This window comes from Misgurnus anguillicaudatus, chromosome 19 (genome assembly GCF_027580225.2).
Source record: "Misgurnus anguillicaudatus chromosome 19, ASM2758022v2, whole genome shotgun sequence".
NCBI classification, from domain to species: domain Eukaryota; kingdom Metazoa; phylum Chordata; class Actinopteri; order Cypriniformes; family Cobitidae; genus Misgurnus; species Misgurnus anguillicaudatus.
The window spans coordinates 33,183,387-33,202,579 of NC_073355.2; the positions used below are offsets into that span (position 1 = coordinate 33,183,387).

Sequence of the window (19,193 nt, forward strand, 5' to 3'; positions counted from 1 at the left end):
AAAATATCTTATTTTGTGTTCATCAGAAAAATAAATTCATACAGGTTTAGGATGGAAAAATAATGACACAATTTTCATTTTTTGGTGAACTATTTCTTTAAATGTCTTAACCAGATTGGTACTTCTGTGTTTTGTGTTTCAGAGTTTGACTAGGGGTCAGATCTATATTTATACAACTCTGATGTTGCTCATCGCATCCACTATCAGCTGGTCAGCTATTATTAGCTATTATCATTTATTTATACATATTGAAACAGGGCCATGACAACGAAAATATTAGGGAGGGGGACATGTACTACACCTCCTGTCATTCTTAAATTATTACATATAGTCCTCCTCACAATGTAAAATACTACACACTAATCATAAACTAAAAATATATTTATAATATGATAATAACTAATGGACTAATAATAACTTAGACCAATAATAAAAATCCAAGGCCCAGTTTCACTAAGTTTTACTTGGATTAAGCCAGAGTTGCGTGGACAGGGCTTACATGTTCAAGACTAAAATGCATGTTTGAGCTGCCTAAATTTAAAAACATCTTGCACTGACAAATATCAGCATCATTGTTTTGTCTCAAGATGCACATCAGTAATTTTCTTTTGTAAGGTATGTTTGTTAAAAAACTACTTGAGTGTCCTAATGTAACTAAAGTCTACTTCTGGATTAATCTAAACCCTGTCCGGGAAACCGCCCCTAAATGTAAAAAGTAGCAAAAATGTGACAAAAAAATAACAACTGGTGTGCATTTTGAGACAAAACAATGGCTGATATGTTTTAAGATATGTTCAGCACAAAATGCATTGGTAGATTTAGGATTTGTCTGTAAAAGTGCTTAAACCAATCATATGGACACCCTACAAAAATTATTTTATGAGGTTTCTTGAATTAGGCTACCGCTTGATCATTTCAAATGGGGATCACTGTGTTGATTGAAGTTATTTATTCAATGCAATAAAATGGATTTAATTCAATGTTTAGATTCTTGCAATAAATGCTGCCGGTAAGGAAATTCAATCTTATTCAACAGACATTCATAATCAGCTTGAAAAGTTGCACCCAAGGCACTGCAGTCAACCAAACTGGCTATGTGCAGGTTGTCAGTAAAATATGTTAGTCTCCCATACTGAGTTTTTTTCCACAGGGAGGAGCAACAGCACAGTATCGCACTATACACTTGCGCTTTCAGAAAGCGAAGGCAACGCAGCGTGCGCGCCGTCGACACGCTCAAACGTCAAGCCACGGCATTCGTCAACTGAACGAATTGATAATATTGAGAATTCTTGCGTGACATTAAGAGAAAACATCTACTTGCGTACGAATTTATGTTATTTGCGCTATTTTTATTTTACTTATACCAGATTGCGCGCATGGAAGGTCTTTCTTCATATGGTTTGGATGTTACTATTGGACAACTAAACGAATTATAAACTACTAAGCGAGTGATTAATTTTGGCAATTTTTTGCGTGACGTTACCAAGGAACGTTATATTGGGTTCGACTTTATTTGACAGCTTCTGTTTTTCTAATTATTTTTACCTAAACCAGATTGTGCACCTGGAGCCGTCGTTCTTTACGCGCTTTATGGTTCTAAAGGTACTAAAACGTCACATTTGCGTTCGCATTTATTTTTCATTTTTGTTTTCTTTTACTTAAACCAGATTGCGCGCTTGGAGACGTTGTTGTGGTTTAGAGGTAACTATTATGTTATGGGGGAAAGCTGGAGTGGAGACACCAGTGCCACTAATGCAGTGAATTGAAACAACTTGTTTGGATTCGTTACAGTTCTAATTTAAACAGCAAATATATCTGCTACAATGTCAAAAGCTGAAGTAGACATGGCTGGTCTTGGTTTCCAGAAGTTAAGTGCGGGATTCGACGCGGACTCGTTCTTCCCCGTGCGCCTGCCGCCGCGGCGCAGGAGACACTCGGCAAACTCCAGAAGAAACGCGTACAGGTTAAACAAACTGCACACTATGGATATAGAGCCTCCGGAGAGCATCGTACCTCTCACCAAAACGCTCTCCTGGTCAGCCGACAACATTTTATCTGAAAGTACTATTGAAGACAAGAAGGGGGACTCTACTTCTCCGGTATCACCTGGCTCCAGCTCACCACCTGAGACCCAGGACTCGGACCCGCGACCAGCGGAGACCTGGACCGCGGAGGAGACCGGCGCACCGGAAATCGACGCGAGCTCGGAATCAGATGAGGAGAATGCTCAGAAAAAGGCTGCTTTGTTACGGACCGAGTCGGAGAGTAAACGCAAGCAGGAAGAAAAGGATGAAGTTGAGACTAAAGCCGTGGCCACTTCACCTGACGGAAGATTCCTTAAATTTAACATTGAGATCGGAAGGGGCTCCTTTAAGACCGTCTATAAAGGATTGGATACGGAGACAACTGTGGAGGTTGCCTGGTGTGAACTACAGGTAAGTAGTTTGAATGATGCTAGTGCAGAATCTCTTGGTTTTTTAAAGAACAATGTAATATTTAAAAACGTTTTACAGTTAATTAAAATAAGTATTCAACAAAACATTAATATGGTAACCATATTTTACAACAAAATATCAAAATTGGCTCTAAAATGCCATATTAAAAATGCTGTAAAAGCGCCTGTGTTGCCACGGTTACGCACGTGGCCCGAAGTTAATTTCCGGTCTGTGTTTGTTTATCGGTCTGGCTAGTGGCTAAGTTGACCTCTTGAACCAATTCCTTGTTGAAAATATACATTTTCGGTTTCATAAAGACGGGGGAAGATGGCGAACATGCATCATCGCTGTGCAAAGAGAGGTTTGGCAGTGAACATTGTATAGCCTATAATTTTATTATTTCTACAGGAAAAAAAGCCGTACTGTTTTACAGTGTCGCAAATGAAACCGTCTATCCCTTACGAAAATTAACCATGGTTTTATTGTGGTAAAAGTGTAGTAACCATGGTTTTTTGGTGAATGGATTACTATCAGCAAAACTATGGTTTTACTACACTAACCATGGTTTAACTATGGTTTTTAAAAACCATAGTTGTCAAAACCATGGTTATTTTGTGGTTACCATGGTTTTACTACAGTAATGGTTTTTTGGTTTTAACTGTAGTAAAACCATGGTTAATTTTCGTAAGGGATACTTTAGTTATATGTACAGGTGGTAAATAGATACTACCTAGATACTATACTGTTTTTCAACACCTTAAATATTAAAGTATACTGCAGTATTTACAAAAGTTCACTATAGATATTAATATGACAGAATACTAAGATACGATAACAAAATGTAGTGATTACTATAATATAGGCTACTACCATTTACTACAGTTCACAATAGTAAATACTCAAGTAGGCTATTTTTCAATGGCGTTGGGGTTATAATACATAATAATTTGGGGTCAAACAACTTTCATGTCTGTTTTATTTCTGTTTATTTGATAGCAGTAGTGGCTAATATACCAAGTTACCACAGTTTTACTATAGTAACAATGATTGTACTCACTGGTGTTTGGGGAAACCATGCTTACCATGGTCACTTATTGTAATGATAACTTTACATTATCTACAGGTCTCTAGGTCAACCAGTAAATTTAGATGATTATGTCATGATGACAAATAGGAGAATGACAAAGGGGTGTAGTTAATAAGAATACGTTACTATGTAAAACATGGAGAATGTATTAGTTTTGTCTTGTGACTGTTATCATGCACATCACTGAATATTTCATTGATTACTTTGCAAAAGCAGTTGTCGTTAGCCGCACGTAATATCACTGTCTATTCAAGGTCAGATATCATTAGGTGACACAATGGTATTTCATTATTCACCATAGCAGCAGATCTCCTACACTCACGTGTGGAATCAACAGGTTGATTTACGATTGAAACACAGGACAGGAATGGCTAGCTGAAGGTTATTTTGTGCCGTCTGTTAACAGTTTTAAATATAGAGGTTAACCTGTTTTCATCTCAGGTGACTGGGGTTAAAATCCCTGAACTTTCCTCTAGTTTGTTAAAACTGTGATTGAGTTGTTACATATGTAAAAGTTACTTTATCAGCCATGCCTGATAAAGCAGGATTAAGAGTATCACATTTGCAGGTTGGTATCAGTATCAGTGTATCGCCCATATTATCTTTTTATATTGACAAAAAACAGGTAAAGCACACTGTGTGTTGCGCACCAAAGCTGAGACTCAATAACTATTCCCACCCCATCCCTGAAGAAATGAGGTTAGATGAGGTAAGGACAGGTAAAGGACAGAAAGATAATATTCATATGACTTGGTTTCATTAACTGGTGGTGAAAGACGCTTGATTTACTACCCTTATATAAGATTTTGCCTGTTGTATCATGCATAAAAAAGAATCGTTTTTTGTGCTGACAGCTTCTCCAGGTATCTTGGCTATTATGTCCACAAGCACAGGTAACCCGAGTTATGGGCACTGGACCAAAGTTACCTTATTGGTCACGACGAGATTGTAAAATGAGCTACTAGGCAGATTGCTGGGGTCAGCAATGTTATACCTGTTTTACAGGTAAACATGGCCCGAATTATGTGGCCCAGATCTATCCATCTCTCAATGTATTTGTACACAGTTTAAACCATTCAGACGTTTTTTAGTGTGGCTTAAGTGTCCAAATACCTTTTGGGGCCGCTGTTTTCTACTACAGTACATAGGGTTCACTGTTAGTACAATGTATTTTTTTAACATCATTTATCACAGCACAGGTGCATACAGTATTACTACTATCGTCATTCGCTGCCAGCAGCACTTTACATGAAAAATGATGATGTGTCAGCCTGGGGGAGTTTTTATTTTTTTACCCGATGTACTGTCTTATAACACTATTCAATGTGAATTAAAAAGATTTGTTGTTAATCCTGCAAGGCAATATGATTTTGTGACTTAATTTCCCCAGGCAGTCTTTTTCAAATCGGAGAAATCTTTCCTTAGTCTTTTCCTTGTCCATCAGCTCATCCCTGCTCAGCATGTGTTTTGCCACCTGCAGGTCGCTTATTGAACTAATCCTCTTGAAAGAAGGAAATCGTTTATTTCTCCCAGAATGCGTTCCTTAATTATCTTAATAAAATTCATCACGATGATGATAAAGCTGTCTGAAGATGATGGGTTATAAAAGACGAGGATGGCTGCCTGCTGTATTGAAAATAAGACAAGCTTTTCTTTGAGACTTAACACGGTTAATGAGATTGACTCAAGTGCCTCTCAATGATCTCTCTTTTACGATGGCTGACGTGAAGGCAGATAAAGCAGCATAAGACTTGCTTAACCTGTAGAGTTTGGCTTCATTGCTGCCCCATTGAATTTTTTTTTTTTCATAAAGACACTAGTCTGATTATGTAAACGTGCATTTTAATTTGTCTTATTTACTCCCACCAAATCTGTGACTGGGACAGTACTTTTAAAAAAGGTCCTATATGTACCATTTAGGTACGGATATGTATACATTTGGTACATTTGAGCTACTAATATGCAATCTTTAGGTACAAAGGTGTACTTTTTAATGTGGTACCGCCCCAGGGACAGCTTTTGTACCTTCTTTTTTGAGAGTGTAGGCGAATAATGTTTAAATTCACGTCTGTCACGGATTACAGGGTGAGCGTGCTGTGGGTTTGTTGTGTAATTCATGGCTCCACGTGGCCCAGCTGTGGGATCTGATATTGTATACCCCGTAGAGGGGAAAGCGTTGGAGATGGCAGGGCTCATATGTCTGTCTGTCAGGTGGTGGGGCGGGATAAAGAGAGACTTTAATTGACAAGTCAAACGGGAGGTATGCTATTGGCCCCAAAACTTTTTTGGGGGGGGCTAAAAGTGTGGAAAAGACGGTCAGTAGTGTGCTCATAGCTAACTCAGGGCCAGTTAGTTTTTATAAGCAAGTTTATTCATAGTATTTAAAAACTGTGTAGTAGTGAGTTGAAGTGTGAAATGACTTTTCAAACAGATCTAGGTCTAGGTCTCTTTATTTCGTACCCGCAGGTAAAATTGTTTGCAGATAAATAGAATTTCGTTGTCCAAAGAAACACACACAAGACATAAAAACATAAAACAATTCACATACAAATATACTGGATAATAAGAACCGACACATGCATATACTATCGCATACTAAAACATCTCTCTTCTTCTTCTTGCTGCAGGAACAAAAGTATTCCTGTAGCATCTCGTTGAAAATTTAAGTTAGTTAAAAGTTAAGTAAGTCCCAATTGTAGTGTTGTAATGTTTTTGTCCTGTTCAAAATGGAAAGTCAGCAATTTATCATATTTTCTTCTTTATTTATTTATGCCATTCCAGCATCTATGGCTATATTCATGGCGAGAACTGGTTAATTTCTATACAAGTTGATCCATACATAGATTGAGGGAGGCGCAATATGGTATCTTCAATTCACCTACTTGCATGTTTTTGGCCTGTGGGAGGAAACCGGAGTACTCTGAGGAAACCCACGCTGACATGGGGAGAACATGCAAACTCCACACAGAAAGGCCATCTGACCTAGCCAGGGCTCGAACCGGGGACCTTCTTGGTGTGAGGCAGCAGTGCTACCCACTAAGCCAAAAAGTACACCTTTGTACCTAAAGATTTCATAATAGCACCTCAGAGGTACATATTGGTACCAAATAATGCATATTTGGTACATATATTATACACATCTGTACTAAATGGTACATATTAGGACCTTTTTAAAGGGTACTTGCCCCAGTGACAGTTATGGTGCTTTTCCATTGCATAGTACCCCATGGTTTGGTTTGGGTCAGGTCGGGTCAGCTCACCTCATTTTGGCTTGGTTAGCTTTTCCATCAAGTTTAGTAACACTTCGGAGTGGGAGGGATTATAGGCGTGCCGTTATATTGGCGCTGCCCACTGCTGTGACATCATACAAGTGGGAGCGTTGTTGTACATTCCCATACATTTATTTATTTCTTAGTCCGCCACAAATTAAAAAATGCCCACCACAAATAGATGTTTGCATATTGCGTTTATCACAAACCTCTGTCCCACATGACAGTTTCTGTACAAACCCCCATGGTGTCGGTCGACGCGCTCCACTGAGCCTCATTTAAGTTACATTTAAGCATATATGTGAACGTGTGCGTTGGGAATGTGTCGCCACAAACTGCAAGTCTGGAAAAAATTGGTAAAGTTGTTCCTAATTTTGAACCTGTGGATGTTTTTCATCGCTAAAAGGGAGTTTGGGAACTTATAGCAGGGCACAGATGACAAAATCTTTGTTTGAGACAGCTCAAGCTAGCATGAAGGTAAAGCTAATCTTTTACATTATAGCTATGACGCTGGTAGTGACGATTCTCTCAAACCAATCAGTGATCTGCAGTGTTTTCGCGTCACATTTTGGTACCTGCTCGGGTCGCTTGGAACCCTAACCGAGGTGGTACTAAAAAAATATCGGGTACTATGGACTGCATCCAGTGGAAAAGCCCCCAAAAGTAAGCTGACCCGACCCAAACCGTGGGGTACTATGCAATGGAAAAGCGCCATTAGAGACCATTTTTGGACCATTTTTTCGGACGGTGTATACATTTGCACTTGCATTGAAAATTAACTGCAGTCTTTGGGCTTTTTTAAAGTAGATTAACTAACAAAAATTAATTCCTGAATGCCTCCCAAACTTTCATCTTTCTGAGCTGAAGTCTGCATAAGAATGTTATGTAATACGCCAAATGCCTCCGGTGTTTCCTTTAAAATGAAACCCAAATGAGCTACTTTTTTCATACCTAAATACTCGCTAGCTTTCATTCATACACAATGTATTCAATGCCTCTGTGGTTAAAGTTGGATTAAAGGTAGCTAAATCTACAGTAACACAAAAGTCATAATACTAATGGATAGAGCATAGTAACAGCAGGTGTATTTTACTGGCCGATCCTGCATATTTCACACCTATTGTCTCGCTTATACCAAAGAAGTCAGTCACGAATGACAGTCATGAAAGGTTGAAGTAAAGCAACAGCTGGTTACAGGAAGGTTTGTTGTCTCAACACATTATTAGAGAACTCAAAACACGTCTTGCTTCGACACACGCTCTGCTTTTGAATGAAACTTCTCCCTTTTGTCATTCCAATGTCATGATGATTAAAGAGTACCGCCTAAAGTCATATTATGGCATGTGTCCCACAGCATGTCAGTTTTTAAGCGGCAGATAGTTTTTGTGTAATGTATCAATCACCTGCGTCATAAGAATTTACAAACCTTTTATTGAAAAGTGATTTTTCTAATCTAATTTTGAATCTCATGTTGTTGATCTCATTAGAAATTTTGTCACACTAATTTTGTGAACAACAGTGCCTTTGTGAACAACAGTCCTAGTAGGGTTTGCTCAGTATAGATTATTGACTTGAGTAGGCGTTTGCTTGGCAAAGGACGATGTAAATGTGTCACTAAATAGCTACAATAGGTAAGAGTGCTTACCTTTGCTGTCGCAGAGCATGGTTGGTTACCAGGGTGTTGCTAGGGTGTTTAAAAAAGGTGGATAATTGCAGTGGCGGCTCGTGACTGCTCATCCTACAGGGGCTAATTCAAAATAAGTGTTCGGAGTGTCGCATGTGTCACTTCTTTCCAAGGCGCTCATGCGCTTGCATTGCAGTAGCGTCTGCCATTGCTAATCAACCATGAACTGCACTCTCCATAAATTAAATTTGTCTCTACAGTATGCATTGTTTGACATGTTGTACGGTTCTGGGTATCCCTGTACAGCTATAATCAGCTGTTCCTTTATCTTGAATTGATACGGAATGATACAATGTTTACATGATACAATGTTAAAACGTATATAACCTGTGGTTGCAGGGCTTCAGACTGCCACCAAATGGTGGCATTTTGCCACCAAAATTTGAGAGTGTGGCACTGAATTTTACATCCAGTCGCACATGTGCGACCAGTAAATTTGACCTTTTTTGTAATTAATTTTTTTGTTCGATTAATTGCTTGTTTTATTGCTTTGACATTTAATTCTCATACATTTTTTTGTTTATGAAATAATTTTTTTTATTTATGTTAAATCTTTTGCAAGGGTTATCTAGCAGTAAATATTAATACACATAACACATATTTAAAAGTAATCTTTTAAAGGGCTGCAGCTTCCCCTTGTGTTTTTTAGGGAGATGTGCAATAATCGCGGTGATCTGAAATCATCGCGATGAGGTCAGACAATTGCGATAAGACGATTGTTTAATCATTGTGACAGCCCTATCAGTAGTTTACTCATTATGAGTGATGGAAGACGAATCTACTGATGTTACTGATTCATGGTGAATCTAGATCTGAGACAGCCACAGAGGTGCTTTTTAGACAGTGATACACGGTGCAATGGTTTTATAAAAAACCACTGATCTATATAAATTACTGGATTGCGCATAGAACGCTTAACGTATCAGCGAGAGGTGAAGCCGCCATCTTGGTATTCCCAACCGGCAAAGGGCGTCATTGACTTCATGATGTAAATTTACTCGCTTTACAGTGTCTCAGTCACACAAGATTCAGTTTGGGCATACCAACATGGCAGCGCGTTGGCTTCACAATAGAGGGTATGCAACGACGTCACACTTCCACGTGACCATGCCGGAGCTCACCCTGTTGAGTGGCAAAGCATTCGTTTTCATAGCAACTGCTGCGAAAATGCCAGTAAAATTATTATCAGCTTAAATTGAATTTAGTTGGCCTTAACAGTGACCCTAACAACTTGTCAAACAGTAGTCTGTGGACATTGGCATATGGCCAGACATTGCTTTTCCTGACATATATGTTTGTCTTGCCTAACGCTATTAAACCATCCCAAACATCATAATGGAGGTTTTTTAATGAAGGCTCACTGAGAAAACTTTGCGATTACACAGAATAAGAGTATTTATTGTTTTTTTTTTATAGGATTTTTTATCCCAAAATTGTACATACCTGACTTATGGCTACTGATTTACTTCTCCTTTGAGTGTTTTTTGCAGTCTGGATAAAGACCGTTCCAAATTTTTGTTGAATCTGTTAGCACAGTCAATCACACAATTACTTTTCCCATTTTAGACGCGTTTTTCACCCTGTCGCTCAGACTTTTTGCCACTCAGTGGGCGTAACCGCAGTCACTTTTGCCGAAGGTGACGTCAGGTGCATATTCACTCGTCATGCGCAATCCAGTCATTTATATAGATCAGTGGTTTAAACACACAAAAATGTACTATGCAGTAATTGGTGACTGAAAGCATTTTCAAAATATTTTATAAGCAAACGCACATGGGTCATGGAATTTTGTAGCATACAGATTCCATGTGTGCCTTGTCATTAACCCAAATTAACCCAATGCTTTTACTTTTCTGATATATAAATCTTAGAGACTTCTGGGAACATTTAAAGCCCATTTCATGTTCATATAGATTGCAACTAACTATCAGTTATTGCAGCTCAGCCGTGATGAATGCCACAGTTACACTGTAACTTTTGTGTAATCAAGGTGTTTTCCATATCTTGCATTTGGCCAATACAAACAATACCTGCAAAATATATCTATTGTAGTATGTGTAAATACGCTAAGGCTTTAGTTTAAAGTCTGTTTCGCGGTGGTTACACGAGACCTGTTTGTACTTTAAACAACCCACAACTTTGCCCTGCCCTTGTGCAGCTTAAGACTGGGTAAACCCGGCATTAGGAAATACAGTTCATGTTTTAAATCTTATTGTCTTCATATTGATTTTCCTCTCTAAATGATTAAAGGCTGTTTGTGATTAAGAAAGCTGTGGGCTCAAACAGAAAAAATGATGCCAAAGTCCCATAAGTAAGTTGTACCACAAGGCGGCCATGTTTGCAACACCTCCGAGCAGTTATTTCAGTCATGCAAAACTAAAGTCCTATCTACTAGAAATCTCTAAAATCACGTGCTAAAATCTCAATTAAACAACATATTTCTTTCCAGCAATTAAACCTGAAATCAACCGTATTATAACTTTTGCTTCTTAAGCTGAAATTGCATTAAAAACACCTCAGAATCAGCTGCTGGGCATGGGCACAGTTTGGCAAGCCTCTTACTCGAGTCTGTATATAGAGACAGAGCGCAGCGCGTCATAACCTGAAAACCACGCCCACCGGGGGGAAAACAATCCATCCGTCTCCATTGACTTTGTATTGCGAGAGGCTGCCTCCTTGTCATTTCTGGCTTATAACAAAAAACTGAATAATGCCTAAAAGCTGTTGACAGAATGTACAGCTAACAAGCCAAAAAACCCAGAAATATGTTTTTATAAGCTGTCGAGCCGAAAAAAGTGGATCGCCGACTATGTTTCCCCCTAGTGGACGCAGTTCTACTAATAGTATTACTACGAAAAGTTGCCTGTTTCCACTTTTGTGTCTTTAAACGCTCGTTTTTAGGGGTCGACAGCTTGTAAAAACGTATTTACAGATTAAACTTAAAAACAGAATAATACCTAAAAGCTGCTGTGTGACAAGGTGTACAGCTAGCAAGCCAAAAAAAAAAAACAGAAATAAGTTTTTATAAGCTGTCGACCTCAAAAAACGAGCGTTTAAAGACACAAAAGTGGAAACAGGCAACTTTTCATAGTACTCCTATTACTAAAACTGCGTCCAATAGGGGGAAACGTAGTCGGCGATGCACTTTTTTCTCCTTAAAGACTGGGTTTTACGGCTCGACAGCTTATAAAAACTTATTTCTGGGTTCTTTGGCTTGTTAGCTGTACATATTGTCACACAGCAGCTTTTAGGCATTATTCTGTTCTTTGTTATAAGCCAAAAAATTTGCATAACTGTGCTCTGTCTCTATAGCCCCTCCCCAGAGAATCGTCAGTCTTTATTGATTCCTGATTGGTTCTGGTGCCAGAGCACCCATATTGAGTGTTGCATTGTCCTCTATTCATATTAATAGGAGTGCTCAATCTTGTTATATATGCAGTATCTTTGGTGACGCTTGAAGTGTTAGATGATACCTGCATATTGTACTTTAGGTCTGTGAGATGGCAAGTTGGAAATGGAAAATGATTGGAAGTCTTTCGGATGGACTCAATAAGGAATAAAGTCTTATTTTTGACTTTACTTATTTTTATCTAAACTTATTTTTGTTTATTAACGGACCGTCTGATTGAACTCAAAACCAACAAACTATATTGATGCATTGAGTTTTTGTGGGGAAAAAAAACGTTTTGCCAAAGCTTGCTTGATATTTTCATGCATAAGTTATTACTTGTTATTACTTACTAAGCAGACAGATATTCTTATCACAAGGTCTGTTTACATTCTCTGGTGTTTTTCCATACAAGAGATCACTCAGAGACTGTCGCCCTATTAATCGTGTTCATTTCTCTGAGCCGGTCCATGGTTGTGACATAACATTTTATCAGGTAACCTGGCCCTGAATGACACATAAATCAAATAATGATTACCTGCTGTTCACCCAAATATTATGCGTTGTAAAATACCTTATCACAAGTCAGAAAGCTGCATGTCTTCTAGGTTGGAAATCCTGTAAGGTATTAGTTTATCACTTGGCTAAACAAGACTGAAAAAGTTTTATGGGCCTTTAGACTATTTAGTTTTGTTTAGTTTTTTCTTCCTGTTTAAAAGAAATGTGATAATTTCCAGTGTCCTCTGTTGGGAACATACAGTAGATATCATGTGTCAGTGAGGAGTCAGCAGGACTAGTAACACAGGTGAATGTGGGATATTTATAGACACACAAATGATGTAAGACTTTATCACATGTAGATCTGTTTGTGTTGGAAGGTGCCCAAAGATATCATTACACCTTAGTTCCTGTATAGTGCATATTTAAGGCTCGCTTGAAATGCAAGCTTTATTGTGTTCGGCTTTTTTGTCTGCAAGATTATGTTCCAGTCAAGTCACTTTTCTTTGTTTCCAAAGCTTTTGTTGTAACTTTTGTTACACAAAGTGTACATTCAAGTGTGTGTGTCTATTGAAATGACAACATCTGATGTCTTTATGGAAAAAAAATGATGGATTTTCTTATTTTTAATCTTTTGACCTCATGGTCCACAAGCGTCATTGCTGTAGTGTCATTACAATTAATAGGTACAAGGTATAAATAAACGATTTGGTCAACGTCAACTTGTACAGGTCTGCACCTGTTGATTGTTATAGGTTCAAGTTGATGTTAACAAAGTAGATATTACCCTCGTTGAACAGAGATTCACTGTATGTCTGAATGCTAAATTTAAAGAACCTATTAGGGCTCATAAACAATGAACAAGCCCTCATTTGGAAAAGCAGAATTGTCTATGGGACGTTTTGTGTTTCAGCACTCCTTTTTAATAAGACGATAACAGGTAATGAATGTATTAATGCACTTTCCTTGGGGAGTTCTTTTCATAAAGACTCATAAAGATAATTACTGCATAATTTCACTATAATAGGGATGTTACCATAGTTAAACTGACTAAAGTCTATTCTCATTAAGTTATTACTCCCGAATTACAGGATGTGATGCATTTAGTCTAGTGTTTAACCAGTGTTATTATTCTAATAATCCTAGGTGAAATATTAATTCCTAAAATGCTTTTTCACTTGATAAAATGACCTTAAATCCTCCTGGCAAATAACCCTTTGTAGTTAAAGGTGCTCTGATTTATATTAGGGATGCGACTATAAATGCCGATATACACTAATACAGTGCTTCTCAAATAGTGAGGCGGGACCCCCAGGGGGGGCTCGAAGCGACACCAGGGGGGGCGCGCGAGACCCCGGGGAAAATACTTTTTCAGGAAGTGATTTTTTTTTGCACCGTCACTTAAAGACATTACACCCCAATCACGCTGATAAGCCGTTTGAGTTTTTTATTATTATTTATTGATTATATTTAATTTAATTTTTCAGTATCAAATGGTCAAAAAATATTATACTTTAAATAAGGATTATTTTTTTTTATTTCAGGCAAATTGATGCATTTTTAACTCTTTTCTGTTACAGACTAAAAAACAATGTTAATAAAGTTATTCTTTGTTGTAAGTTGATCGATTTTTTTTGTGTTTTCTTTAATGTTAATAAGGATACAATGTTTTGCAGATGTGCAATTTTATAGACAAATTATACTATTTACAGTCACGGCGGAGAGTTGGGGGGGCGCGAAATGTTTACTTCTTCCTAGGGGGGGCGTGACAGAAAATAATTGAGAAGCACTGCACTAATACGTGGCCGATAACTATTCTGAATCGCACAGCCGATATTTTGCAGAGCTATTTAATGTACTATGGCTTTTGATTAGTAAGTCCTGATCTGAAATCACTGTTAGTTTGAGTCGTTTATAACATGCATTTGAAAAAGCAACACTCGTCGAACATTATCATTATACATATTCTTTATTATCATAAAAATACCTGAAAAGGTTTGAAGAACAGCTATATAAATATATGCTTAACCCCACCCTATTGAGTTAAATCTACACTCTTGCACTGTTAAACCTTACCAGGCTTTTTATGAGTAAATTACTGGCAACACTGTTGCCAGCTAGTTACTGTACAGCATCTGTAACAGTGACTTACAGGTAGAATACTGTATCTACAGCATATAAAATGCCATACTCATTGTGGTACTCTAAAACTTTTGAAAGATTATTTTTTACGTTACTTTATTAAAAAGGGAGAAATAACCCCCAAATATTTAGACAAATACACTTTATTACTGTGGCAATAGATATCAGGATCAGAGGACGAATGAACCCAATTGCAGACAAAGTCGGGGAAAACAGAAAACACTTTATTTACTAACATAAAACAAAACCCACTAGGGTACACAACATGAAACACCGTAAGCAGACAGATAACACTAAACTTGACAAGATAACTCGGCTAGATAACCACACAAACACGAGAACAAAACAAAATGAACCTGCACAGAACTAAGGACACAATGACATTATATAGAAAAGAACAAACAAGATAATGAGGGGAAACAGGTGATGGGAGAAAACCAATGATTACTAATAAGCAGGAGAACGAGGGGGCGGGGACACCCAATAAACAAGGCCATGAACCTCCACATAGAGCATGGGACTGCAAGAACCCTGCCATCATGACTAGATATAAATACAAAACAAGTAGACAAATTCTTTTAAGACACTTAACAAAATCATGTCAAATCCCACCCTAAAAAAAAAAAAGATCTCCGTTGTCACCGTTGACCCTCAGGTTATTCCAAACCTGCAGTAATTCAACATAATTTAAATGACCTTCTTATATCCTAACAATTAAAGCATTAACAAAAATGCTCCATAAAACTCGAAGTAGAAACCAGAAATTAAGCTCTGTTTTTGCACAGGCCTACTAAAGGGTTAATGGTGACACATGGTGATCAACAGTAAAAATTACAAATTTGACATCTTTGCAAAAGGAAAAACCACCAACAATCAAAAATGCATGATAATAAGGTGTCATGGCTTTGCAATCAAAAATGTTGCTATAATGGAAGTCAATGGGGCAAAAACAGCCACTAACAATAAATGAGGAAGAAAAAATAAAATCTGATGCTACACAAAAACTACAAATTCATCAAAGCCAATATTTTTTTCTAATCTTTGAAATGCCCAAGACTGTGAAAAGGGTTTAAAGATCCAGTCCAAAATCACTTTTTATATTGAAAATAAACAATTTTGTGTTTTTTCCCAAATAAGTAACATCACTTATGAACTTTGCAATTAAAGAGTTACAATCATGGATTTTTTTTTAAATATTTGGTAATTTTGATCAGTATTGAGGTTGATTAACAGATTTATTTATTTTTTTGAAAAAATATTAATCTGAGACATTTTTACAACAGTTTCATTTAGTGGCATTTTTTGGCCACAAACAACATGAAAGGGCAGTGAATTTGAACAATGTTCAAGGGTTAAAGTTGATAGGAGATGCTAAAAACTTGCTAATCAGGAAGCTATTTGGAATCTTACCTTTATGTGTTTTAAAGACACTTACAACAGTTTACTTACTCATAGTGTGATCCATTTTCAGCTTTTAAACATACAAATCCACTATTATATTGTTCAACACAGCACGCTCCAGAGTAAACAAACAAACAAACAAATAAGTTTATCAAGGCAAACTGGTGACACCTGCACCTGTGGATGAATTGTTTGTATGCATGCACATGTATGTGTGCATATGTGTGTGTTAATGCATTAATCCTTGTTTTCTGACTGAAGATTTAAACAGTTTTCAATAAATTGTGATGTAGTGCATCATGGGGAATGTAGAGGAAAGTAATTTACCAGATAATATTACAGTTATTTCCCTTAATTGGTGCAAAGAGTAATTTACTGTAGTTTATTTTAGTGCAGCATAACTGCACCTCATATCACAGTAAAATACCTTTCACCGATGTTAAAGCTAAATACTGCCAATTTTACAGTTATTTACCCAGAAATCTACAGCAAGGTTAAACAGTGTGGGCTGCGTTCCCCGAAACCTTCTTAGCTCTACGTAGTTCTTAAGTTGTACCTTAAGCTGTACCTTATCGTTAATACGTGTTTCCCGAAACGTTCTTAGTTACGTATTACTTCTGTAAGTCGTTCGTTCGGAAGGTTGGTCTGGAGCACTCTTAGCTATACCTTATCCCACTTGACTCCGCTAGGGGCCATGACTGTGATAAAAGCTTGTGTAGATTGCAGTCTATATAACTGAATATCTGTTTAAAAAAAAGTTGAAGTACACTCCGTGTTAAATTAGGCATTTTTTATTTATTTAAAGAATAAAACATTCACATAATTAGACATTATTACACTGATGGTTGTTAGATTTTTTATATTTTTTTTCCAAAGGAACATCAGCTGTGAACTATTATTACAGGCTAAAGAAACTATTAAAAAAAGATTTTGGGTGGAGGAGTTGGTGAAACTATGGCAGGCAGCTATACAGCGAATCTTACTATTTTATTTGTGCATTTCATATCCGTTAAATCTTTAGTTTACCGGCTATTTTAGCTGCAAATAAAACAAATCAAGTTAAAAAATTGCATGCCACGGGAGCACATTCATCACGAAATCATAATTTTTGATTTTCCTAAATATTATTATTGATGTTAAGTCGACTTTGCATTGAAGTTTTTTAATGTTTTCTAACTTTGAGGCAGCTGCATGCCAAATTCTTTATAAACATTAAAAAGAAAATGCTCCACTTGATTATTGCTTGTATATAAGGTCAACAAATTTTCCACATTAAAACTAATCAAAGCTTAAACCTAAAACAATCATACTATATATTTATATATCATATAATATATATTTTATGTTATATTTAAGGTTAACAGACAGGCGCGGCTCCAGAAATGAGTCCATTAAGCGTTATCCGCATTGTAAACGCGCTGCTTGCGCAGTGTCCAAACACATAAACGCGTGAACTAATGAACAACAAGTTGTTTTTCTATATTTTAAGTGTAATGCCAAGCCAGGTGACTTGCACGACCCACCTTATTTCCCTGTGCAACGCATTTATTGGGAACCCCTAATATAAATTATGCTTTAAAGTGAAGGAATAATGGATGCATTGGAGCAGTTTATGCATTATACTTTTGGACATGAAGTTGCGATTTTTGCAAGTTTTTGATATAAAATAAAATATACAAGGTTTATATTTAGTTGTTTGCAATTTGAAATATTTTTACCAGATATTCCTAATAAATGTAACTTGAACTATTTCTGAAATGTTTCTTTAATAAATAACACCGCTCTCTGATAACGCAGCGAAGTACCTATTACATAAAGTGAACAATTGATTGTCTAGCAATCGATATCAACCTATTCAGCACCATCGCCATGGACAGCACCTGGTAACGTCGTACGTAAGAAAATAACCCGCTAAGGTACAGTTCGGGAAACACGCCTAGAAAAGGTAAACCTGTAGTTAAGGTTTAACTTAAGAGTCTTCGTAGCGCGCTAAGGGAGAACGTTATCGGGAAACGCAGCCCTGGAGCTTTCAAACGATATATAGTTTGTCATGATTAGATAAGAATTCACATGCAAACACTGAAGTAAACGTAGGCGTCCTGCTGGCGGGACACTGACATTTAGCATGTTATAAATGTTTTTAGGCACACTCTCTTCATAAATAAATCAATTACTCTCCCTACATAATTTATTTGATAAAACACCGTTGAAATGTCTATTCTAGAGGCTTAGACTTTTCCAACGATATATAGTTTGTAGTGATAGATTACAATTTTGATGAACAGTTTAAGCCATTTCCTGAAGCTGCGTGTGTAATGGTTCTTCTTCTGCAGCCCATATTGAGTTTCTGCACGAGAGCGCCCTCTGGATGTAGCGGCATTTCACCGTTATTTATTGAGAAGCATAGCAAGCATCATTGGACGATTTATTGGTGCACCCCTAATTTATACCAGTTGCATTTAGTGTATGAGTTTGATCAGTTCAGCCTATAAATCGTAGATTCGTAATCTTTGTATCTTACAAGGTGGATAATTTGGGTGAATTTGTACAATGTGAAGGTACAAAAAGTACATAAATTTAAAAAGCAGTAATGAAACACCACCACTAAAACCAACGTCACCCAACAAAAGCAGATTGTACAAAATTGTACAAGTGAGATCGTACGAGGGAACAAATTAGTCCCTTTGTGAAATAACTCCTTAGTTAAAGGGGACATATCATGAAAATCTGACCTTTTTGCTATGATTGGGTCCCCAGTGCTTCTATCAACCTAGAAAATGTGAAAAAAAATCAACCCAGTATCTTAGTTTTGCTAAACTTTTCTCTCCAAGCATGTGAAAAAATAGGTTATTGAAATTTGTCTCCCCGTGTGATGTCAGAAGGGGATAATACCACCCCTTAATCTGCACTATCCAACTATAACACTGCCAATTAGTTGTTAGTCTTGTGAAATGTCCCCTTTAACATTTAACATTTGCCAATGACATTGAATCGTGTTACTTTGTCATGTGACCCTATGCTCAGGGTTAAGCTGTAGCATGCAGGTATTGACATTGTGGGAAAAGTGATTATGAAATGTTATGGTGTGTGTGTGTAAAGATACTGAGCTCATGGTCTACAGGCACTTCCAGAAACAATGATGAAAGTGTTATTGTGATGCCATAGATAGAAAAAACATTTCTTATGTTTTAAAGTCTGTTAATCCTTTTCTACAACCTTGAACCTTTTGTTCAACAGAAAGCCTCTGTGGATGTTAAAGTTGTTTATGGAGCTTGACAAATAACCATTT

The 19,193-nt window shown here is 37.2% G+C and overlaps 1 protein-coding gene across 4 annotated transcripts in view; it reads left to right on the forward strand.

Annotated features, from left to right (window-relative positions):
• Positions 1 to 1,169: 1,169 nt before the first annotated feature.
• wnk4b (WNK lysine deficient protein kinase 4b) overlaps positions 1,170 to 19,193 on the forward strand; it is a 77,083-nt gene continuing 59,059 nt past the window's right edge. For 2 of the 4 annotated variants that reach the window (XM_055194499.2, XM_073857498.1), the window contains exon 1: positions 1,170 to 2,435. In XM_055194499.2, coding sequence (XP_055050474.2) covers positions 1,824 to 2,435 — 612 coding nt within the window. In that variant the 5' untranslated portion in view covers positions 1,170 to 1,823. Of the gene's footprint in view, positions 2,436 to 2,530; positions 2,797 to 19,193 lie in introns of those variants that run through there. The other 2 variants (XM_073857497.1, XM_073857499.1) reach the window with 2 other exon arrangements.